This window comes from Antechinus flavipes, chromosome 2 (genome assembly GCF_016432865.1).
Source record: "Antechinus flavipes isolate AdamAnt ecotype Samford, QLD, Australia chromosome 2, AdamAnt_v2, whole genome shotgun sequence".
Classification (NCBI taxonomy): domain Eukaryota; kingdom Metazoa; phylum Chordata; class Mammalia; order Dasyuromorphia; family Dasyuridae; genus Antechinus; species Antechinus flavipes.
The window spans coordinates 578,978,701-579,003,437 of NC_067399.1; the positions used below are offsets into that span (position 1 = coordinate 578,978,701).

Here is a 24,737-nt window from a genome sequence, read left to right on the forward strand (position 1 = left end):
TTCACCATGATTATGATTTGTCAGGTAAGACTGGATTTCAATAAACCTTGGCCAATAATTTTAGAATGGGAGCAAAAAAGAATAGCATAAAACATGGATGAAAATAAAATTCCCAGAACCACTTTGGAGCTGAAATTAACAGGATGAAACTTGATTGGGATAAATATAAAGCTTACATTTGGGTTCAAATCAATTTTACAAGTACAAAGTGGGGAAAGTATGGCTAGATAGCAGATCTGAAAAAGATCTAGGAGTTTAAATGTACTGTAAGCTCAATAATGGTTTAGTATGATATGCTGATGCAATTTTACACTGAAATAATGGAGGGAATCTAGAAATGATGATAAGTCTTATTGGCTAGATATAGCTAGAGTTTTGTGGGACACATCTGAGTAAAGAAATGAATAAAATGGAGAATGTCTTAAAAGGCAACTAAATTGGTGAAGGGCCTCAACATCATGCTCATAGGAAGGTAGAACAAAGAAGTGGGGGTATTAACCTGCATAAGAGATTTAGGGAAGGATATGATAGCTGTCTTCCGGTTCTTGAAGGCTGTCACATGGAATGGGATTAGTGTACTCTTTACAAGGGCAGGAATAGGAGCAATGGGTAGAAGTAACAGATAAATTTAGGTTTTGATGTAAGGAAAAACTTCCTAAGAATCAGTTATCCAGAAATAAAATAGACTGCCTTGGAAGGGTATTGAATTCTCTCTTCCTAGATGGCTTTACAAAATTAAAAGAGCTAGATGACCATTTGTGGATGTGTTGCAGATAAAACTCTGGTTCAGGTATGGGTTGGACTAAAAGATTTCTGTCCCTTCATGCTCCTGAATTTTATAACTAGCAAGTGGATATCTGAGGGGAAAACCAAATCACAAAGGATTTTGGATTCATCACAGAGCTCTTGGTTTAGTATCATCTGGGGAAACCTATCTTTGATCCACTGCCCTGTTCCCAAACCAAAGGGGCTCTCCCCCAAGCCTGACTGGAACAAGTCTGAGTTAGGGAGACAGAGTCAGAAGAGGTTTTGATAAGCCCAGACTGACATACGATTTTAAGGAGCCAGAGAGATATCCACATGGAAACATACAAATTGAGATATAAAGATTTGGATTTTTTTGTCTCTGTATCCACACCTGCTCCCCTGCTTCCACTCGGTATTGTCTCAGGGTTATTGAGAGAATAGAATGAGGTAATGAGTTACAAAGCATCTAGCCAAGTGCATGGAACATAGGAGATGCTTAATAAGCCCTTCCTTCCTTCCTCCTTCCTTTTTTCTTCTCTTTCTGCCTCCTGAGCCCAGGCTCAAAGATTGGGTGGGGGTTCTAGGTTCTCGGCTCAGAAGTTCCAAGCTTAACTGCTGAGGCAAGGCTGCTTATTTCCTCCGGCTTCCCTGACTCCCAGCAAGTCCCACTGCTCTCTAAGAAGCCTTTTTCAGCACCCCGTTATTCTAGTGCCCCTCCGCTGCTGATTATTTCCAACCGATCCTGTCTGGGGCTTGTTTGTGCTAAGTGATTTTCATATTGCTGCCCCCATTGGACTGTAAGCTCCTGAAAGCGGGGGCTATTTGGCTTTTTGCCTTTCTCTGTTAACTCTAACCATAGTGTGTACTTAGTACACAGTAGGTGCTTAATAAATGCTAGTTGCCGGCTCTAGACTGGGAGATTGAGGAAGTTCCTGCTCCTGCTGGTGAGAGCATAAAGCCCGAAGCCTGGTTTTATGTTCCCGGCCCTGAGACTCAGACTCGGAGATGAGAAGGCGATTTCAGTCCCGAGATTAGGGAGTCTGATTGTAGGTTCTAGATGCAAAGGCTGGGGTGGGCTCTAGGTGCTAACGGGGGGCTGGAGGGCTGGAGGGTCAGAGGTTGAGGGTATTTCAGGACTGAGAACCTAAGGAGGTTTAAGTCCGGGAGAGGGGCTGAAGTTCAGGGTCCGACCCAGGGTTCGGTCCCGGGCGGGGGGAGGGGTAAGGAAACAGTACTGGGTGGAAGGTTCCGGATTTGGGAGCTAACAGGTATTTCCAGGGTCAGGGCAGACCGTCCCATCCCCCGGTTGCCTTGCTCTGGGTTTTGAAGAGGTTCTTTAAACAGAAGAGGATTTCCCTCTCTCCCTCCGCCCGCCTTCCCAATAAAAGAACTTCGGGCCTCCAGGGGGCACCAGGGCACTGGGGGCTCCGGGGGGCATGGGGTGGAGCCGGAAGGCGCTCCCATGGCATTGTGGGGCTTTGGAGACGAATCTTAAAAGGCTCCGCACCCATCGCGCGCCCCTTCCCAGAGAGGTTGGTAAGAGTGGCCCGCTTGGCATTGGCCAAAAAGTCCCGGCTAAAGTAGTTCTGAGGCTGCAGGATTCCAAGCCAAACCTTTGCTGCCATGTGGCCGTTGTCGCCTGAGTCCGTAAGTGCCGGGGCCCACGGCCTGGGATTGCCCTTTCCCCGGGCTGAGGGAGAAGAGGTTAAGGCAGGGCCCTGGCTTCGGCTGCAAAACTATGGCCTTGAGCCCAGAGCTGCGCAGCCGAGACCGGGCGTCGCCCCACGTGATGTTTGGCCCAGGGCAGGACCCTGTGTGTTTCTGAACCTCATTTCCCTATTAAAAAGTGGGAATAAGCTGCCCTGGCGGCCTCCAGGACGTGAGAGAGCTTTGTTGGAGCCCGAGGGCCTTCCGGGCTGCCTTGGGACTTCCCTGCGTCCCCTCTTCCTCCCTTGGCCTAAGCTAACCAGAAGTAGGAGGAGGCCTCGATAAATCCAAACGGGGCATGAATCTGAGGACCAGGCGGAGATGTGGAGGAAGCCATTGCTATTTTACAATGTATTTAGCGTAGACGGATTACCCCTCGGTTCTCCCAGCCTTTTCTTCACCCCTCCCCCCAGCCCTTGATATAAAGGCAACTTTGGGTTTCTCTTAAAGCAGGGGTTCTTCATCTTCGTTGTTGTTAGGGGACCCCCGCACACATTTTGGCAGCCTGACGAGCCAATGGAGCCCTTTTCAGAAAAATGCTTTTAAATGCATTCAATAAAATATATAGAATTACAAACCAATCCCATTGGAATATGCTTATAAATAAAATATTTATTAATATTTATTAAATTATTAATAGTTATTATTAAAAACATTTTAAAGATGTTCCCAGACCTTAGGTTAAGAATTCCTGTCTTAAGAGAGTGAGATTCTCCAAAAATTACATGTGACTGGGGTAACAATAGAATTAGGTGTAAATGGACCTAAAACATTTTGGAACCAAGTGTTTTTGAAGTTAGATGCTTCTGGATTGTTTTTGGAATTAGACTGCCTCTGTGTATGGGGCCTAGGTGAACATGTGGACTAGGAGAGGGGGAGCAAAAGAACTCAAAGGTAGATGGATTTGAGTTGGTCATTTAGTATTTATTAAATGCTGCTGTGTGCTACAGATATATCCAGAATGAAACTATGGCAATTCTCAAGGAGCTTATATCCTAAGTAATCAAGGGATCTGGAGGTTGGAGCAAAGAAGAAAAGATGGGGGAGAGGATGCAGGATATCCAAATACTTTATCCATCTCTTTCCTAGTGTTGAAAACATGTATATGCTATAGGATAGACCTAATTATTGTAAATTCTTTTCCTTTGTTGAGACCTGATCTCAAGTTTTTTGAGCTGGGGAGGATAGAAGTTCCAGGTTTAAGTTTACCACGTACCTTATTTCAACATTTAAGGCCTCTATGGTCTGAGTAGCCTACCTTTCTAACTGTTCTCTTCATCAGTAAATATTTTTATCCAGGCCCAAGTCCTTACACAAGATTTGCACATCTGGTCTCAAGCTTTTGTTGTCTTTTCTGGACTATCCTCTGGGCTTCTGTAATCCAGATGCTCTGGATATCATTGAATCTGACTCCTTTGAGGAAACTCTCCCCAAGCTTCTGCCTAGCTCATGGCTATTGTCCATCATTTAAACTCCTTACAACCCTCATCTATTCCTTTATCCCAGAGCAAACATGATGTCGTTCTGGGAGGTCAAGACACATGCTTGAGCTCCAGGGGAGGAATAGGCCCACATAAAATAGCAGACAGTGTCATCAGCAGATATCTTTTGGATGAATTGGAAGAGAGGCTTCCTTCAGGCAGATATTGGACAGATTCTATAATTGAGAGAGTTTGCACTCAGATACTCCCTTGCTCTTAAATCCAGAGGGCACTAAAGCTGGGAGGGAGCAGCCTCATATGCCTGGGATACCCAGTCACCTGGTCTTGAGGCCCTGGCACTCAGAAGCCCTGGTCCTTTATTATAGGAGAGAATGCCTCTCCTTTTCTACCCAGTGAATCTCTCTCTCTCCTTTAAGCTCTCCTGTGGTAGATATGTTTGTTAGACTCCCTGGGACAAGAATGGCTGGGCTTACTGCAAAAGGGGACAAGGTTGCTTCTCTATCTGCCCCCCCCACCTCGTATCCAGCTAAAGTGAGCTGGAGGGAACTCAAGGGATGGTCAGATCCCTAGAGTCTGCGGAGTGGGGCAGAAGGAGAGCGGGAGCACTGAGGCACAGCCGCTGAAAACCAGCTGTCTCTGGTCTCTGGGGCCCACCGAGCGCTTCCCCGCTGCTGCCCTCCCCCATTCCTCCCCCGATCCAGTTCTGGGCCCCTCCCTACCTTCGATGGGGGAATTGATGAGAATGACTCTGCCCATGGGTGAGGAGGCTCGGATTCCTCGGGGGGGCCCGTTCAGCAGCCGCTGTTGCCTCCTCAGCAGGTATCGCGTTGCGGAGCCAGTGTCGCTGCCCAGGTGGCCACGGGAGGAGAGGGAGCTCAGGGAGCCAGAAGACAGGTCCCCCAGGCCTAAGGGGTCCATGACAGCGGGTCACTTAGGGTTCCACGATCCACTCGAGCCTCAGCCCCAGACCGGAGGTGTTGGTTCCTTGCCCTGGAGGCAGCGGGCAGTTAGGGCCAAGCCGGGACATAGTCCTTGGGACAGGGGGCGGGGTCTCAGGCCCAGCAGAGCCTTTCACGCCCTCTAACCGTAGCTGCACCTCGGAGACTTCCTAGGCCTGGCGAGAGAGGGGCAGTCTCAGGGCCAAGAGGGGTCGGCGTTCCACCCCTTCAAGGCAGACGCCCCCTTAACAGTCACCTTCCTCATATCCCACCCAAGCCAAGCATCAGCCTGAGAGCTGAGGCTTTTAGGGACCGGGTAAGCATCTCATTCACAGATTTGTCCTCCAATTTCTGCTTTCACTTATGCCTCCATTTCGGGCCCTGATACTGAGTTAGGGAAGAGAGTCCATGCTCCCTCAGTACTTGGGTCCAAGAGGGAACCCAAAAGGGATGGGACCAAAGACCTGAAACTTCTGGCTTTAGGCCTTTGGGGAGGGGACTCCCTCAGAGAACATTACTCCCACCCCTCTAACTTATGAATATTCATTGTAAGGATCCCCCAGGGATGGTGGAGGGGCAGGCGGGAGAGGGCTTCAGTACCAAGGACAGCTCCGTAGATGGTTTGTTTTTTTTTTCCCCTCCTCCCACCCCCACCTCTTCCACATCCCCACACTCCCATCCTGCCACACTCCTCTCCCTTCTCCCGGATGCCCTCCTCGCCCAAGATTCCCGGGAGGAAGATTAAGGCGACTTTCCCCTGCTTACCCTCCCTCCGCCAACTAGGGAGGGCACAAAGACTGTCCCCTGAGCTCCACGAACAGATCAAATAGTGGGAAGGGCAGTTTATTTCCTCTCCCCTAGGACTGCCCCTTCCCTCCCGCCGGCTGTCCCCTCAGAGTGGCCCTTTTGCTCCGCTTACCTGGCTCGGTGTGCCGCTACTGCGGGCCTCACCTGAGACTGAGAAGCACTGCGGGTTGCCTGCAGCTGAGGGCCCCGCCCCTCAGGGAGGGGTTGCACGGATACGGCTAGCCCAGGTCAAGCGGAGCTTCTTATTGGCTTGCTTGGCTGCCAGTCGCGTTTCCTCCCTCGTTCCTGGGCGGAGCCCTCTGCGCCCCTGCGTAACGTGTTTGCTAGGGCTGAGGCAGACTCCGGGATGGGGGGGCGGCTGCTGAACCGGGGCCGGGGCTGAGTGTGCGGAGGCAAACAAAGGCGGCCCCTGACAGGAGAGGCCGATCGGCCCCCGGCTTCCCATCTCTATCCCTTCCCCTTGTCAGTTCAGGGAAACCTTGTGGGGAAAATGAGACGAGATGACTCGTTTACAACGCCTCCGAATGCGTCCGTTTTCATTGTTTTGGTTCTGACGGACCTCCAGCCCAGCCCTCAGACCTGTCCTTTGGGGGCCTGAGAGCTCTACCACTCCTTGTTCTTCCGGGGAGGTGATGAAGGCCGCTTGGCCAAACCCAGGAGAGTGTCTCGGGGCTGGGGGAGGAGGTGTGTGCAGCAGGTAGCTTCCTTTTGTGTATTCCTTGTGTGCTGAGGGGCACCTTTGTGTGACTGGGCTTGTGATTACCGTTGGTGTTTCTCAGGGCGTGCTTATCGGTATTCAGGTTAAGGCTCGGCCTTCATTGATTTGGGAAAGATAATGGGGCAGGGCTTCTGGCCGATCAGACAGATCCCAAGTGAGAGGAAATCCTCTTGACCCACTGACCCACTTGGCTAGAGGCAGCAATTCCCAGAGGCTTTGGGTCCGCCAAGAATTCCTGACAACAGTTTGGCTTCTGGGCCATGGCCAGAGGACATTAGGTTGAGTGGCCTCAGCCTAGACCCCCTAGTCTATTCATAGTTTTAACAGTAGAAAAATTCCTCTGGGACCCTCAAGACTCCCCACTCCCTTAGCTTCGATCTATTGGGCAGAGAGTGGGAGCCACTTTGGGAGGGAGAGTAGCAAAAGGAAAAAGGAATTTCAAGGGAAGAGACTTTTAGGGGGAAGTGATTTGGAGGAAAGGAGGCTACACAGGAGGCTCTTGGGCTGGGCTGGGCTGGGGATACAATGTGGAGAGGCCTGGGGAATCAATTTAGTTCAAAAGGGGGCCAGAAGGTGGAAGGTACTCTGGAGGAAAGTTCTGGAAAGAATGGCAGAATTGGGGAAGGAATTGTGAGGAAAGTAACCTCAAAGACTGTTTGGAGAAGAGAGAAGGAGTCCTGGCTGTGAGACTCAGGGAGTAGAGGACTTGGAACAGAAGGAGCTCCAAGGGAGGGTCACGGAGCAGGGAAGATGAAGGCAGGGATTCCTGACTATTAGTGAGCAAAAGCAGAAACACAAACAGTTAGAAGCTGTGATGAAACTGAAGGCTCCTCTCCTCTGCCACCCCGCTCCTCTATCCCACTGCCACTTCATCGCCAGCCCCTGCTTCTGCAGAAATGACTGGAGGTGGAGGAAGGTCTTGCCCTGGGCCCCTGGATACTTTTTTTGAGTTAGGGGTCTCAAGTCTCTCAGCTAATGACAAGAAAACAAGCAGCAACTCTCTCAGCCCAATCCTAGGTTTCCCATCGGGTGTGTGTGTGTGTGTGTGTGTGTATGTGTGTGGCTGGGGATGTGTGTGTGTCAAGAATGGGGCAGCCTACTCTTATGGTCTCTTTTTCTTCCACTCATCTGAACCAGTCTCCAAGTTCTGATTGGTCTAGGATTGAGGTGCTGACTGAGGATCCACCAGCAGGCTGGAGGCCTTTGCCCAGTGGCTCCCTATAGGGCCAATAACAGGCTTTGCAATGACCAGTCTTCTTGGAGCCTTCTTCCAGCTTCAAAGGCCCATGTTGCTTCTTTTAGCTCTATTGACTGTTAATGGGGTTCAGATCACATCATGAGTGATATCCAGGTTGGCAGTGAGGGAGACTTGGGCTGTCCATCAAATCATAAAGGGGAGAGGGAGGAAAATGTCTCTGAGCTGAAGCAGCAGCCAGAGGAGCTTGAGTGAAAGCTGGGTCTGGCAGAGTTGGGTCCAGTAGAGAAAGAAAGGGGTTCTGTGGTGAGCTAAGGATGCCACTGATCTCTCTCGCCTCCCCCACAGCCCTTCCCAAGACTGCAGTGTTTGCCCCCTCAGTTTAGCCCACCTCCAGGTTTTAAGAGTTTGAACAAATGACTAATTTGTGTTTGTGATATATGTACTATTGAGTACATACCCTTAGCATCACTCTGTTTATGTCTATGATATCCTTCATGTGCCATCATTGTATAGTTGTGCGATGGGTGTGTGTGTGTCTTTGGGTGATGGCTCTTGTGTCTGTGCCTGCTAATGGTATTGGGGCTGATGAGGGCTTCTAGATTAATCCTTCTGAAGGATTTTGCTTAATGGTGACAGATGGTCCCTGGGAGCCTCTCATTCTTGCTAGGAGATAGAAGGGACATCCAGAGGAACAAGTATTTTTCTATAGAGACTCTTCTTAACAGGTGTGCTCCTGGGAAAGCTCTCTCTTTTTCCATGGAGTAGAAGGGGAAAGGACTCTCAGGAGTTCTCTGTTCTCAGAGTGGTGGAGCAAGGTTACAGAGTTTGTCTATCTGCTCCACACAATTCTCCAGCTTCCCCCTGGGCCAGAAAAGTTGGGAGAGCATGGGCAGAGAGCCCAGAGCAAGGAGCAGCAGGAACTGAGCAGTTGGTTTAGATCTCCTGAGTCTGAGGTAGAAAGTCACTGAGATACTTTTAGCAAGAAAGGGAGGAATTAAGTATGAATAGGCCCAAGTACAACATACGTAGGCATGGGCTGCACACACTTCACACAGGCATGCACAGGTTCATTAGCTGCAGTTCAACTAGCATTTATGAAGTATTACTACCTACAAGTAGTCTTGCTTGACATTGGAGATCCAGAGACAAAAACAAGATAGTTTCTGTTCTCAAGGAACATGTAGCTTGCTGGGGAGACACATCTACACAGATATGTAACTTGAGGAGGGAGATAACACTGGCAACCAGGGAGATGAGGAAAGGCTTCCCAAAGAAACTGCCACCTGAGCTGAACCTTGAAGGAAGCTAAGGATTCTAAGTGGTCAAGGAGAGGAACAAGAGCACTGCAGGCATAGGGAATCACAGGCTATGCAAAGGCCCAGAGAAGGAAGTCAGACTGTCAGGCTCAATAGGCTAATTTGGCTGGAATGGGGAGTATGTGGAGTAAAACAGGAACCAAGTTTGCAGAGACAGGTTGGAGCTGAATGGAGGAGGCTTTCAGTGTCAAGCTGGGGAGAAGCAAAGGAGAGCCTCTGGAGATTTTTCAGCAGGGATCTGACCCAATAAAGATTGTACTTTTAGGAAGGTGTTTTGTTAACTGTTTAGAGGACAGGTTAGAGAGAGGGTACTGAAAGCAGGGAGAGCAATTAAGAAGCTAGTCCCAGTGAGAGGTTGTGAGAGCAGGTTGCCATATAAGTGGAGGAGAAGGGACACATGAGAGATATTATGGAGGTAGATTTGAAAAAAAAAAAAAAAACCAAAAACTTGTCAATTGGGGTGGTTATGGCAGGAGGGGTGAAGGAAAAGGAAAAGATGACTCATGTTGGAATATGGGTAACTAGGAGGATGGTTGTGCTCTCAAAAGAAATAATTTTGTAGGTTTGGATTAGAAGGAGGGAAGGTAATAAAACAAAAATCATTTATTAAGCGTCTACTATGTGACAGGTACTGTATTAGTGAAGCCATCCTTGTCTTCAAGGATCTTATATCCTAGAGGAAAAAACAGTCTATTCCTTAGTATGCGTATTCATATCTGTAGCACTCATACTGGTGGGCCTGGTCTTCAAAATGCAGCTGTTACTTTGTCTTGTAAGGTTCTGTGAATAATCCTGAAGGATTGTATTTCTAATAAATCTCCCCCCAACTCATTTCCTTTGCCTTCCATTCACAGACAGCAGTCATAGATTATCTTTTAGAAAGAGTATTTACTAAGAAGGTATGTCACCCCACTCTCAAACTGGAGGCACACCTGGCCTTGCATGCTCAAAAAAGATAGTGGCTAAAATGTAAAATAATGTGGTGGTGAGGCCCATGTGCGGCAGAGAACATCTGTGGCAAACACATGCACTTCCTGCTTCCTACTCTTGGAAGCCCTTTTCTCCCTTTATGGAATCTTCAGGGTAGCATCAGTGAGGGGTCATGTTTTTATTGGGCTGGGTCTCCCAGAGTACATCTTCTCTGCTGGGTGGGTTGATCTGCTGCTGAACCAGACCACTAAGCTGCCACACTCCATCCAGACCTCACTGCTGCCCGGAATGACTCCTTCATGACTCCTATAGCTACTGCAACTGGACCCCAGTACTTACTGATTTAGAATGCTGATGGGACCTCTGAGTCTCCTGAACTTTCAGGTCACTGCTTAGACATATCTACTTCCAAATAAGAGAAGAATAACAAAGAATTGGAATTTGAGGTAATGTCCATCAGTTGGAAACAAGTTGTGGTGTATGATTGTAATAGAACACTATTGTGTTATAAGAAATAATGAGTAGGATGGTTTCAGAAAAACCTGGAAAGGCTTGGATGAACTGATGTAAAGTGAAGTGAGCAGAACCAGGAGAACATTGAACATTGTAACAGTAATATTATACAATGATCAACTGTCAAAGACCTAACTTTTCTCAACACTGCATTGATCTGAGATGATCCCAGAGGACTCAAGATGAAAAAATGCTCTCCACCTCCAGAGAAAGTATTAGCATCTGTGTGCAGATTGAAGCATACGATTTTTCATTTTCTTTTTTTGTAGATTTTTTGTCTGTCTTCTTCCACAACATGACTAATATGAAAATATGTTTTGCATGACTTCATGTATATAATCTATATAAATTTGCTGTCTCAGGAAGCAAAGGAGAAAATTTGGAATTCAGAATTTAAAAAACTTAATATTAAAATTGTTTTTATATGTATTTTGGGGGAAATAAAATATTTGAATCAGAAAAGATTAAATACAAATTTACAAAACTGGCCATTTGTCATAGCCCCATAGCTGAATGGGAAATAGGTCTGATACCTGTCCCTCATTACACTCTTGGAACTATATCAAAGCAAATTTGCTTTCTCTCACTGGAAAGGAAAAAGAGATTAAGAGATGAGCATGCTACTCTTTTTGTAGGTATATTCAAGTCTGACTCAGCAACTCCTCTTATGGCCATTAGAAGACTTTATTATCACACAAGGGATGATAGCAACCCTTGAGTTATTGGGGCTGAAAACTGGACTCCCCCAAGCTTCCACAGGACTCTGAACTGAAACCAAATGGGGAAAATCAGGGCCTGTATTAGCCAATTTACCCCATTAAATGTACTAGTGACCTGGAAGGCACTGATATGGAGAGGGAAGGAAGCAGCATGATGAGGAGGGCTGGGCAAAACTCAGGAGAGGTTTTATGTAGAAGGTGTTATTTGCATAAGGTCTTGAAGGAAATGAGATTCTAAGAGGCAGGGCAGGAGGGGGTGCATTCCAGGCCCAAGGCTAGCTGAGCCAAAGTTCTTGAAGGTTGGGCCAGGTTGTGAAGGATTTAAACAAAAACATAGCTCTTCACCATCTTCCTGCCAAGAAAGTCAAGCTGTGCAGCTTCAGCAACCTATCCAGGCATAGGAAGCGTTCAGCTTGCATGGCGGGAAGGTTTTCCATTTTTTGAATGTAAAATGCAAGTCTGCGTTCTTTTCAAAGAGGAACTCTCAATAGATCAAAAGGAATGTCCTGTACAGAAGAATGAACAAGAAGGTACAGTCGGAAGAGATTCAAAAAAATTCACTGGACTGTTAAATCCCAGAGGGCTATCACTGGGGCTTCTCTTGCTGACATAATGGCCCAAAGGAACCAGAAATTTGAAATTCAAAAAGTCCAATGAGAACAAGCTGTCAGGGCTGCCCAGGAAGCAAAAAAGGCCAAGTAATTGTATCCGCTGTATGACTCCTACAAAGGCAGTGCTTAAACAAAAAATTGTGAAGTCTGTGGACGTTTCCGCGCCCTAAGTTGATAGAAAACATTGATTACTAATTTAGATTAAGTAAAATAAAATTTAAGGGAAAAAAAACCCAAACATAGGAAGTTATATTTGATCCTAGAGATAACAGAACCATTGGAGTTTATTGAGGGAATGAGTATTATGTTATTATTTTGGTAACTCTGTGGAGGGTGGATTTGAGAAGAAAAAGAGTGGAGAAAGGAAAACTAGGAAAGAAGCTATTTCACTTCAGGGTGTTGAAATTCCAAACTAGAGTGTTGGTCACATGATTAGAAATAAGGAAATGTTACAGGAATAGAAATGCTAGGACTTGGCAACTTAATAGATTTGTTGAATGAAGGAGAGAAATCATAATTTCTATGCAAATATGTCCAAATCTGTATGTCCAACTTTAGTCTTTCTCCCGAGTTGTAGATGTGCATCTCCAATCAACTGTTTTATATTTTAAATTGGATGTTCCATGAGCATCTCAAACCCAACATGTCCAACTCATCTTTTCCCCCAAGCCCACACGTCTTCCAGATTTTCCTTTCTGATGGAGGTACCACCATCATCACAGTTATCCAGAATTTAGCTATAGATACTCATAGAACATCCAATTTAAAATATAAAACAGTTGGTTGGAGATGCACATCTACAGCTCGGGAGAAAGACTAAAGTTGGACATACAGATTTGGACATATTTGCATAGAAATTATGATTAAACCTCTAATTGAGTGAGTGAGGCAGTGTTTTTTGTTCTTATTCTTGAAGAGGACCAATGACAACATGGGGATAATGTTTTGACTTGGGAGTACTGAATTGGATTTAAGTGAGGAAAAGCAAGTCATCAGCCTCACCTTCTCCTCCAGAGTCCAGCCCTCAGAGTTTCTGGCCCGAACAGAAAGCAATTGTTATTTTCACAGTGAGAGAGACTTAAGAGAGAATGCAAGAGGACAGCATATATGTTTACTATACATATCTACCCATATGTCCTTATGTACTGCAACCTCAATATAATCCCAAATATCACTTTCTGTCCTCTCAATTTTTAATTCTTTGCAATCTGGCTTCCATGTTTATCACTTACTTAAAATTGCTTCCTCTAGTTAGAGTGATCTCTTAATTGTCAGTCCCTTTAAGGTTTTCAAAATTTTCTTAATCCTCATTTTTTTTGTATCATTTGCCATATTGACTATCCTCTTCTGCCACATTTTTTTCTTCCCTAAATTTTTGTGATGGTTTTCTCTTGCTTTTCTATCAGACTATCTGATTTCTAAATATCCTTTGCTAGTATATCATATCATATTCTCTAACTCTGGGCATTCCTCAAGTCTCTGTAATGAGATAATTAGGTACTAGAGTTCAGCAATGAAAGATGGGATTAGAACTGTTGATTTGAAAGTCATTTGTATAAAGATGATGATGAAAGTCATGACAATTTATGAGATTTCCAAGGAAAAAGTGTGGAAAGAAGACAGATTTTTGGGAGGAGCCCAAAATTAATAGGTAGGAGGTATATCATGTTCTACCAAGGGAAACTAATGAGAAATCAGTTAGGAGAGAATAAAGTCATAGATACCAGAATCCCAAAATTTGTCCCATTTAAGGACAAGACAGATTCTAGTCCTTCATTCAGTCTGCACTTGAAGCCTTCTGAAGAGAAGGAACTTATAACCTCTCCAGGTAGTTCATTCTCCTTTTAGAAATCTTTTAATTGTTAAAAGGGATTTTTCCTTCTTGATTTACCTCTTTTCCACTTTATTTCACCACTCCTGCTTTTGCCCTCTGGATTTAAAGAAAACAAGTCTCATTGCTCTCTCTTGACAGGCCTTCAAATATTTGAAAGCAATTATCACGTCCTCTCTGAGCCTTCTCTTCTCTCAGAAAAATATGCCCAGTTCCCTAGCTCCAGGAGAGGATATGAGGAACTGGGAAGTGATTGACAGGGTCAGAAGCTTAAAGGAGACTGAGTAGGTTGACAATTAAGGAAAGGAGTAAGAATTTTAAAGATGATTGATGATCTTAGAGAAATTCCAGTGAAGGTGTTGAAAGTAATTGGGAGACACAACAATAATGGCAATGAGTATGGAGAATGCATTCTAAGAGTTTGGTTTTGAAAATAAGAAATGACCAATGACAGCCTGAAAGAATGTCACTGTGAAGTGTAAGTTAAGGATGGGTATGATTGAAGGTGGTGGAGATTGGCAATGAAAGGGAGGGAAGCTTGAAATTCCCTAAGGAGACAGGGAAGGATGGGATCAAGGGTATGCATAACCTTGGCAAGAGGAAAGCTACCCCTTCATCAGAAACTGGAGCAAAAGAGAAGAGCACGGAGAACATAGTAAAAGAGTCTTAAGGTGTGGAGAGGAGAGAAAATAGAGCTTATGACAGATTACTTTGACTTCCTTGATAACATAGGAGATGAGATCCTCGAGAGACATGGAAGCAAATAAGAGAAGGATCTTGGAGTCAAAGGGATTATATGAGGTAGAAATGCAAAGTGCCACCCTATGGAGTCCAGTGCATTAGTCTGTTCTTTTTTCTCTCTCACAAGGAAGAAAGGGTTAAGCTGAATTTTAAAATGGTGAAGATGTTGCATAGCCAGAGGATACTTTGCACCTTTATTATGCATTTGGCTTCTATCTGGGACTGATATCTGAACTCCTGGTCCCTGAGAAGATCCTGGCTTCAAGGCCTGGTGTCTAGATGCTTAATGATGTGAAAAGGGTGTGAGGTGGTGCTTTTCTCAAATGATTTATTAAAGCAGACCCAAATAAGATCACAGGCTCCTAGATCTAAAGCAGCAAGGAACCTCAATGGCCATCTAGTCCAACTCAATTTACAAATGAAGAAATGGAGGACCAAGGTGATAACAATGGTATCAGAAGCAGCATTTGAAACCAGGTTATAACTAGAAGATCCAGAACTCTTTCTGTATACTATCCATGTGTTGGATTAGTGTCTCCACATCTGGGTGGAAGTTCCATTAAAAAAAAAAGCCTCTAAATGTTCTCGAGAGGAACCTGGGAGTGGAATCCCACCTATTTTGGTCCAGTGGCAGCAAACGGCAGAGGAGGTCTTGAGAGGAGGGTCTAGGTACCAGCCAAAGTTCCAGCTTACTAGGACAGAGAGTGTTGGAGTTCAAATGTTGGAGTTCTTGTTCTTCTCAAAACACAACCGGTTTAGCTTAGAGCCCTCCAAATATCTCCAAATCCAAAGGTTCTGTCCTTTAGCCTCTGCCTCTACTTTCTTCAGCCTCCAACCAGCACAGAGATGGAATGAATCTCTTGTCTCCTTCACTTGGGGCTCGGCTAGCTTTCTGGTGAGTCTTTCAGACCAGCTTGGTCTCAGTGGGGGAAGTGCAGGAGCCCAGCCACCTACCACAGTGGTGTGAGATGAAGATGAATCTGGTTGTCCACTGAACTCTCCACTCGTAGCTTTATCCTCTGAAAACTCTTCTTCTGCCACCAGCAGCCAAATGGAAAATATTCTCTCTTGCCTCGGAGAGAGGGCTTCTGGCGTAATTCCACTGAATTCTCCCAAAGTGCTCTGTGTCTGCACCAGAGTGCTCCTCTCCAATGCAGCTGAACTCTCTTCTGCGACCAGCCATCCAAGTGGAATATATTCTGCAATAGCTCTCTCTTCACTGGCCTTATATCTGAATCTTCTGAGAGAATGGGATTGTGGGTTTTCTCTCAAGGTGCTCTCTGGCCCTAAGAGCTTTAAGGGAGGTGTGAATTCACAAAGGTACAAGGTTTACTTTGTGAATCTGGCAAACTTGTGAACTCCGATGAGTAAAGGTGTAAACACAAGCATTATACTAATTAGTTCTACTTAGTACCTTGTTTCAAGTTCTGGCCCAAAACATCTTCTTGTAAGATTAGATCAACTCTAATTAGTTAGCAGTTTGTAAAGATTCCAACAAGAGAGTGGAGATGTTTTCTCAGATTGTTCATGGTATAGGATAAAACAGGTCCTATAGTAGAGAACAGGGGAAAGGCTTCAAGTTCAGTCCCTTAAAGGAGCCAGTGACCTTGGCACATGTCCTCACTGGTTAAGTGAGAGAAGTTCTGTTTTAGCTTCCTAGCTCCTGGCCAGGCAATCTGCTGTTTGCATTGCTATTGCCTACCATGAAGCCTGGGGACATCTGTGTACATATATGCATATGTACATGCAAACATACACATATATTCTCCGACCATATAGAAGCTCATGTACATACAAATTCATGCTTATGTACAAAAACAACTAAGAACTCAGATCATTGCAGTCTAGTTCTGTTGCTTTTCCCTACTAACAAACTCTAGGCTAATAAGGGAATAGGTCTCCTTCATTACTTCACCTAAGTCCATTGACTATTTTGCTATTCCTTGGAGAAGCCTAAAGGTCAAAAAAGAATTAATCTTGTACCTTCAAGAGCATCTTAGATTGATTTCTTCCATAGGATGGAGACAGGGATGGGATCTTCATATTGAAACAGTGACATCTGACCCACTCCATCACACACAAATTTCTCAGGGGAAGCATCCCCAGTACAAGGGACGTGGGCTTGGACCAAGATTGTTTATTCCCTCCTGAGGTGGTTAAGGAGGACTTGCAGAGCCTGTTTTAGGGCTCTCCCTACACCTTTGATGTTGACCTGACACACAACTCTCATCTGTGGCCCCAGGAAGCTGTTGCATGCATATTGAACGTGCCATGGTAAATCATCTTGTTGGATGGGCTATGTTGAGGTCAACAAATGGTGTTCAAATTCATTGGTGAATTAGGGGGATGTCCCCAAACATACAAAGACTTCTGGTGGAACAGACGGGTGATAACAGTTTTTTCCAAGGGTCATAAAGAAGCCAGCACTGTGGAGTGCTTAGTGCTTGCTCAGGTGTAGAACGCTCCAAGGTCCTTCAACTGTCTTCTGTGTCATTGCCAAGACTTTTGTCTTGTCCCTGGAAAAGACAGTGAAGGTGATGATTTTTTTTATAACTCTGCCTCATTTAAATCCAACTCAAGCATGAGTCAAGACATCAGAGAGTTCTGGGCCTCTCTGAAAACAAAGGACAAACAGTTCCCCACAAAGAGTTCATACCTTGACAGTTTGGGGCCCAAGAAAAAAGGACTGAATCCAGGGTGGGAGTATGGGGTGGTCTAGTCTCTGATCTTCTTGTCCCCCATTCCCTTAGAAGCCGGATGAGTTGCCTCTGGACATCAATATCCGTGATCCTCGATGGGACCAGTCCACTTTTGTAGGCAGAGCTAAGCACTTCTTCACTGTTACCAACCCCTTGAATCTTCTACTATCTGATGCTCGACTGAAAACTGTCCAGACCATTGTGGAGAACTACAGGTGATGCCTTCCTTGTCCTTCCTTCCTGTCTTCCCCAGTCCCAAGGAGAACTGCAAGTGACCCCTCCGCCTCTGACCTCATTTTTAGACCTCTCAAACAGTCTAGAGAGCTTCAATCTCTAATCCAAATATTCTTGAGATCACATTTTAAAGTATCAGGGTAGGGATGGAAGAGCCCCTTCATCCTCTTCCATCCTCTCCATGGGGTAACTAACAATAGGTACTAACTCCTAGAAGAGACATGGGCACGCCACTTACACAAAAGCTGACATTTTTGAAATAACCGTGGATCATGTAGGCCCCTTCAGTCTGACATCACTACTGTGGGCTTTGGGCTCTGCAGAAGGAGCCTGAAGGCCCTTTCCCTGGAGCTGTAGAGGTCAGGTTGGGGCAACTAAGAGGAATTTGGCCCAGGGGTAGGGAAGCAGGTGGCCCCCAGCCTCTGAGACGCTCCTGGGTCTTTGTAAGATGCTTCTCTGGGTACAAGAGGCAAGTGTACCCAAGTAGGGGCAAGCTTAAAGAGTGAGAGGACTTTGGGAATCCCTGGATGGACAACTGCCTTGCCAGGATAGCAGAACTTTGTCCTTCCCAAATAGGGCAGGGATCGTGACCCCAGGGCTGACTGAAGATGAACTATGGAAGGCCAAGTATGATTACGACTCAGCCTTCCACCCTGACACTGGGGAGAAAGTCGTTCTCATTGGCCGGATGTCCGCCCAAGTGCCTATGAACATGATTATCAGTGGCTGCATGCTCACCTTCCACAAGTAGGTGCCCCAGCCCCACCCCAGACACTGGGCCCTGTGGGCCAACATGGCATAATTCACATTTCTTTGGCCTCCTAGTGCTTCCTTCCCCTTTCTCCTGCCCCTTTACATATGGAGAATTATGGCCCACGTCTCCACGTGCCCTAGATCCTTATGCAGGTGTAATAGGGGAGGTCAGGAGTAACACGGAAGATTCTATAGGGAGGGCTTGTGGGTAATCATTGGGACCTCTCGGCAGGGGCAGGAAGTGAAGATTCCCCTCAGGGTCTCTGAATGGACAGTCTGGGGATTGGCATGGGAGGGTAGTCAGTCTAATGGCATGTAATAGGGCGGGTTTTGGGGACAGCTATTGAGATCTCTACATGGAAGGGTCAGAAATAGTCATTAAGATCTCAAAGTACAGGGGAAAATCCTCCTGTCCCCTCAGGAACATCGCAGCTGTGGTCTTCTGGCAGTGGGTGAACCAGTCCTTCAATGCTGTTGTCAACTACTCCAATAGAAGTGGGGATACGATGGTTACTGAGAAGTAAGGAACGGTCCCCCATTCCATCTTATGAGCATTTCTTAAGCACTGACTGTGACGCTGTGCCACCTGCTTGGTAGGATACAGAGACAAGGAAAGCAGTCCTGCCTGTAAAGAGCTTTCATTTTCCTGGCTCTAGATGACAAGACAGGTTCCCGCCTTTACTGGCTTCCCTCTCGTAGGGTTCATACCACAGTTCTGGGGTCTGGCCTGGGGAGCAGCCCTCCGATCCCTCATCTCCTTGAGGTGACCCTTGGGGGCTGTTGGCAGGGCCTGGGAGTCAATATCGGGAGACTGTCTCTGTGCCTTCAGACAGAGGCATAAGCTCGTTCTCTTGCTATAAGGGGTACTTGGACCCAGAGGGGACCTAGGACCAGATCATGAACTTGGAAGATCTCTGGTACCTCCCCTCTCTCCACTAGACCTGACTGGCCCCAGACCAGGTCTTGTGTATTTAATATCCCATCCAGCTGCCCGCCCTGGGCATCTCTACATCTGCAGCTTGTACTGGGCCGTGGGCACAGGAGTCAGTACTGCCATTACTTCTGGAAAGCAGCTGCTGACTGCATCACTTTCTGCATCAATTCTCTCCCCTGGCTTCCCAGACTAAAACTGTCCTCCCGGGCCAGCCTTCCTCCGCATGTGCTCTCTCTAAAGTCCTTGAGAACAAGGACCATTCTGCTTGCTTGTGTGTGTAGCCCCAGCAATGCCTGGAATATAGCAAATGCTTACTAGGGGATGTTCTCAGTCTTTCTCATTACCTGGCCCCTCTGTCCACAGGCAGCTGGCAACTGCTTACTTGAGCGCTACCACTGGGGCTGTGGTCACTGCTGTGGGACTCAAATCCCTCACCAAAGTAAGCTCCTCGTCCCGATGGACTCGGGCCCCTAACTTCCTCCGGGACTTGTCCGAGGCTCCCCGAAGGAGACTTCCTCCCAAAGCCCCCCGTCACCCCTGCCCTGGCTCGCGTCCCCTCCCACGGATGCTCCGTGTTCCCTGACGGGTTCCGCCTGACCAATGCCCTCTCCTTTAGCATCTCCCCAGCCTGGTCAGCCGCTTCATCCCATTCACAGCCGTGGCTGCTGCCAACTGCATCAACATCCCGCTGATGAGGCAGAGGTGAGCCTCCTGAAAGCTCCTCTGTGCCGGGTTTAGGCTTCCTAAAGTAGATGGGGACTCGCCCTTCTTCTCAGAAGGGAAAGCTAGGGGTGGCTTTTAGACCCCGCAGGACAGCCCCTGGAAGGTTCTGGGAATGGGTCAGCTTGAGAGATGGAGACACAGCTGGGACGGGACCATCTGAGAGGATCGGGGGGTTGGGGCGGGGGGACCTAGTGGCCCGAATGCCTCCGGGTGAGGATCCAGGAGTCTGATGCTGCACTTTTCTCTCCTTGGATCCAGGGAGATGGTGGTGGGGATTCCTGTGACTGATGAAGCGGGCTACAAATTAGGCTATTCCTCAAAGGCGGCTCAGCTGGGCATCTTCCAGGTGGTGGCGTCCCGGATCGGCATGCTCATACCCCCTCTGAGTGAGGCTGGGGGGGTCATGGGGGAGGCGGGGGTGGCCACGGGGAGGATTCTAGGGGCAAGGCTGGGAGCATGGAGCAATTCCCTTTTCCCAGACAGTAGCTGCCCTGCTTTTCCTCTTCAGATTCCGAGAAGCTGGTAGTGAAATGGGTAGAGCTAGGAGGAAGAGTTATGAATTCAAATGCTGCCTTGCCTTAGATACCTATTAGCTGTGTGGCTTTGACCTCTTAACCTCTTTAGCCTCAGTTTTATCATCTGTAAAACAGGGATAATAACAGCACCGATCTCACAGCATTGTTCTGAGGGTCATTGTGAGATAACACAGGTAAAGGGTAATATAGATGCTAGTCACACATTATGATCTCCCCTTCCTCTAGCCATAATCCCTCTACTTATGAATGTTTTGGAGAAAAAAGACTTCCTGAAGGTACGCTTCCCCCTTCCCTCCCCCCCCCCCCCCGCTTCCCTCATTACGGTGGGTACCATCATAAGGATAAAGAAAGGACTGACGTGGCTGACCAGGACCGGCAGGGGGCTGTCACAGAAATCTTCCTGGGAGAGGGGTAGCAGGCTCCGGGCCCACCCTTGGCTCCTCTGTTTGGATCCCGTGTGGGGGGAATCCTAGTCGGGGGAGAGGGCAGTGGGGAGGACCACACACCAGCGTCCTGTGACATACAGTGACAGACACAGTGGAAGCAGCTGCTCACGCTGTAATCCCTAGCTACAGACTCAGCCACAGTATCAGGTTCTCTCTCTCACACACAAAATGGGGAGGTTGGAGCAGCACAGGCAGGCCATCCCCCGGGCCTTTTCCCTCCCCAAATACAAACAAATGCTGCGGCTTGACCCTAGAGATGGCGGGGCCTGGATTGGGTGGGCTAGACCTTTGAAAGAAGACCCAGAAGGCTTGGGAAGGGGGACATGGAGAGGGCCTTGGCTGGGGCAGGGAGGAGACCCCGAGCTGCAGCCGCATGCAGGGTATAGGGTTGGGAGCGTGTCAGAAAGGATGGTCTGGCTATGTTGGAAGGTTTGGGGCTGTTCTTGTCATGAGGGACATGGCTCCCTTCTCTTTCTAATGCTCAATCTCCCCTTCACTTTCCACAGCGCCGGCCCTGGCTCTTGGGCCCCCTGCAGGTGGGGCTGGTTGGCTTTTGGTAAGTGTCAGGGCTAGAATCTGTGAAGCGGAAGGGGAGTTCTGGAGCGTCCTCAGGCTCTGGATATGGATGGTAGTGAACTTGTGGTTACATCCAGACTCCCTTCTCCTATCCCTCCTCCAGTCTGTTGTTCTCCACTCCCCTGTGCTGTGCGCTTTTCCCCCAGAAGAGGTAAGTCTAGGAGGGGTCTGGGCGGGGGGAACCCTTTCCCTGTAGTCATGGGAGGACTGTGAGGTGTGGAAGGGAATATCGAGGATGGGGGCGAGTGGGCAGCTAGGAGGAGTAGGGGCATGGTGGCCATCCCGGCAGCTTGGCCCGTGATTTCACAGTTCCATTTCAGTGAACCGCCTGGAGCCGGAGCTCAGAGATAAGATCAAGAAGCAGAGCCCAGACATGGAGGTGGTTTACTTCAATAAGGGACTCTGAAGGGAGTTCAGTCCACCCCAGTATTCTCCTGTCCCACTCCACCCTGCCATTGGTGCTGTAGCATTTCAGCTGGAGTACCTCTTCTGACCCTCCTGTTGTTCCCTCATGGCCTCTGCTCTCCACTCCCTCTGACATCCCCCAGGGCCCAACTCTGGGCTTACTCCCTGCTCCCACCAACTCCTAACGTTCCAGGCCAACACACTGTCCTTCAAGGTGGGGGTGGAACGGTAACTGAGGGACCCCTCCCTCAGTAGTCAGCGCGAACCTTTAGGATCTTGTCCCATACTGGATGGTGTGTGTGGATGTGGGGGTGGGGTGTAGGTATGGGAGTAGTGGCCTTATGGGCCAGAAGCCATTGACTCAGGTCCAGTATCCCTGGGGTTTCTCTAAACTCAAGACTGGGAGGAAAGCAGAGGGAGAGGTCCCATGGGACCATCCCACCTCCTCCTTCCCCATTAAAACAAAGTGTGTACAAGTGTTTGTGTTTCTCTGATTGGCTGGAGAGAGTTTTTCTTCAGAATGAGCAGAGCAGGAAGTCCAAGAAGCTGTGGAAGCTCAGAAGCACTTGGTGATCCCAAGGCCTGGGATCTTCAGCCTAAAAACTCACCCAATCCTTTGCAGGGTCCAGGAGGGAGGGGTTCCTACTGGCTCCCACCCATTACCTGTCCTGGGGAAAATAGAGGTCAGGGGGTCAGCTGTGAATGGGTATCCAGAGTTGTTTGTGTGTCTCATTGTGATTATAACACCAGTTTGTGGTAAGGACATGGCTGGATAGTAATGTCTTTGGGGGTCCAATTGTATACATCTGACACGTCTGATTCTCTTGGCATCAGAGCCAACATAAGCTCCGGGTCCTGGGAATTCGACTCATGAACAGGCATTTTCTGTTTTTTCAATTTTGGATTTCAAATTAATTAAAAAGCCTCTTCCAACCTGTAATTTAATACCTTCTCCAACCTCAGCCTAGACTTGGCCTCAGTGGTGGGAAATGAATGGTAGAGGCTGTGTGTGTGCACGTGCTTGAACTTTCCATTATTAATATCGTATAACACAAGACACTTAATTCTCACAGTTGGGCTGGGTATGGTAGGAGAGAGGAAGCTCAGATTCCCCTTCTCACCCAGCATTCTGTTCTTCTGCCTCCTTTTCTCTTTCTCCTAACTGCTACCAGCAATGATTCCCATGTTGCCAGTGTTTGTACCCAAATAAACTTGATATGTTTCAGTCTGTTTGTACCCAAATAAACTTGATATGTTTCAGTCTTGTGGTCATATTTAAAGTATGAATCAAAAGTCTGTCTTCCAAAATGAGAGCCTTTATGGTTCTATGTTAATCCATCCTGGTCAGACTATATATAAAAAATTATGTTCAGTTTTGGGCCCTATGGGGTTTTTTTTGAGGGGGAAGTTTTATTCATTTTATTTTGTTAAATAATAGCTTTTATTTTCAAATACATAAAAAAATAGTCTTCAACATTCACTCCTGCAAAACCCTGTGTTCCATATTTTTCTCCCTACCTCCTTCCCCTAGACAGCAAGCAATCCACATTCAACATGCTGCATAAGAAAAAATCAGATCAAAAAGGAAAAAATGAGAGAAAAAGGATATACTGCAATATATCTAACATATATAGGACTGCTTGCCATCTAGGGGAGGGGGTGGAGGGAGGGAGGGGAAAAATCGGAACAGAAGCGAGTGCAAGGGATAATGTTGTAAAAAAATTACCTTGGCATGGGTTCTGTCAATAAAAAGTTACTAAGAAAAAAAGAAAAGAAAAGAAAAGAAAAAGGTGTGGGATCATCCTAGTCTTTTACTATATGTTGCAGTATATCCTAGATACAATATATGTGTGAAGAACCGAACAGTTCTCTTATTGCACAGTAAGAATTGGATTCAGAAGGTAAAAATAACCTGGGAAGAAAAACAAAAATGCAAATAGTTTACATTCATTTCCCAGTGTTCTTTCTTTGGGTGTAGCTGCTTCTGTCCATCCCTGATCAACTGAAACTGAATTAGCTCTCTTTATTGAAGAGATCCACTTCCATCAGAATACATCCTCAAACAGTATTGTTGAGGTATATAATGATCTCCTGGTTCTGTTCATTTCACTTAGCATCAGTTCATGTAACTCTCGCCAGTCCTCTCTGTATTCATCCTGCTGGTCATTCCTTACAGAACAATAATATTCCATAACATTCATATACCACAATTTACCCAGCCATTCTCCCATTGATGGGCGTCCATTCAGTTTCCAGTTCCTCGCCACTACACAGAGGGCTGCCACAAACATTTTGGCACATACGGGTCCCTTTCCCTCCTTTAAGACCTACAGGCCCAGCAGGAACACTGCAGGGTCACATGTGGGCCCATGGTTTAAGGACTCAGAAGTTGGAGCCATTCCGAAGAGGGGGGAGCAGAGATGCCATGTCTGACGGAGGTGCATTCAGGACAGCGGGGTAATTAGCCCGAGGACCGGAAGGGAGCTTCTCGGTCTTTCTATATGAAGCCTGGCTGCAGCATCCACGCAGTTCCCAAGTGGGCCAGACACATCCGGGTCACCCACAACGGACAGACATTCACGCGGGAGCAGGAGCCCTCCCAGGAGAGGGCGTGGGGGCCCAGGTGACCCTCTGCCTCCTGATCCCACGGCGGGGCTCCTACTTGGAAGGGATCTTCCCGGCTCGTGGGAGGGGAGGAGGACAAGGCAGTTCCTCCGCTGAGGCTGGCCAAGAAGAGGCTGCCCGTTCCCGTTAGGCGGCGGCGTGGGAAGTCCGGCGGAGGAGGAGGATGGGGCGAGGGGGCTGGCCTGGGGCGGCAGGCTCGGTGGGACGAGCTCCCACGTCCTCGCAGTCCGGGGCAGGGCCGGGGGAGACAGGATGCAGAACGGCTGGTCTGAACATCCGCAGCTCCCCGCAGTCTCCGGCAGAGGGAGCCCGGAGATAGACTAACCGGATCCGTGGGACCGGGCTAAGAGCCCTTTGGGCCCCCTTTCACAGCGTCCTAAATTGTCTTCTTTCCTTCCCTTTGTTTTTTTGTTACCTCTTTATTATTGTCCTTTTTAAAAAATATAAATTAGGAACACAAGCACAAAAAATCCCTAACATTCCAAAACATAAAGATAAAATATACTTGTTAAGTTTTTAATTTAATAAGTTAAAAAAGTTAATAATTTTTGAGCTGATTTTTAAAAATCTTGTTATTTAGAGGGAGGA

General features: G+C 47.3%; 2 protein-coding genes across 2 annotated transcripts in view; one reads left to right on the top strand and one right to left on the bottom strand.

Moving 5' to 3' along the window:
- PDZD7 (PDZ domain containing 7) overlaps positions 1-5,829 on the bottom strand; it is a 20,591-nt gene extending 14,762 nt beyond the window's left edge. Inside the window, exons 1-2 of the mRNA XM_051981244.1 lie at positions 5,754-5,829; positions 4,616-5,010 (exon numbers count right to left, since the gene is read on the bottom strand). Coding sequence (XP_051837204.1) covers positions 4,616-4,814 — 199 coding nt within the window. The 5' untranslated portion in view covers positions 4,815-5,010; positions 5,754-5,829. The remainder of the gene's footprint in view (positions 1-4,615; positions 5,011-5,753) is intronic.
- On the top strand, positions 2,308-22,752 carry SFXN3 (sideroflexin 3). The gene is made up of 11 exons (XM_051981245.1): positions 2,308-2,394; positions 16,969-17,132; positions 17,728-17,898; positions 18,326-18,424; positions 19,202-19,277; positions 19,455-19,540; positions 19,820-19,947; positions 20,323-20,372; positions 21,050-21,099; positions 21,223-21,270; positions 21,429-22,752. The coding sequence occupies exons 1-11, from the start codon at positions 2,371-2,373 to the stop codon at positions 21,523-21,525; spliced, it is 993 nt and encodes a 330-aa protein (XP_051837205.1). The 5' UTR covers positions 2,308-2,370; the 3' UTR covers positions 21,526-22,752.
- Positions 22,753-24,737: the final 1,985 nt, after the last annotated feature.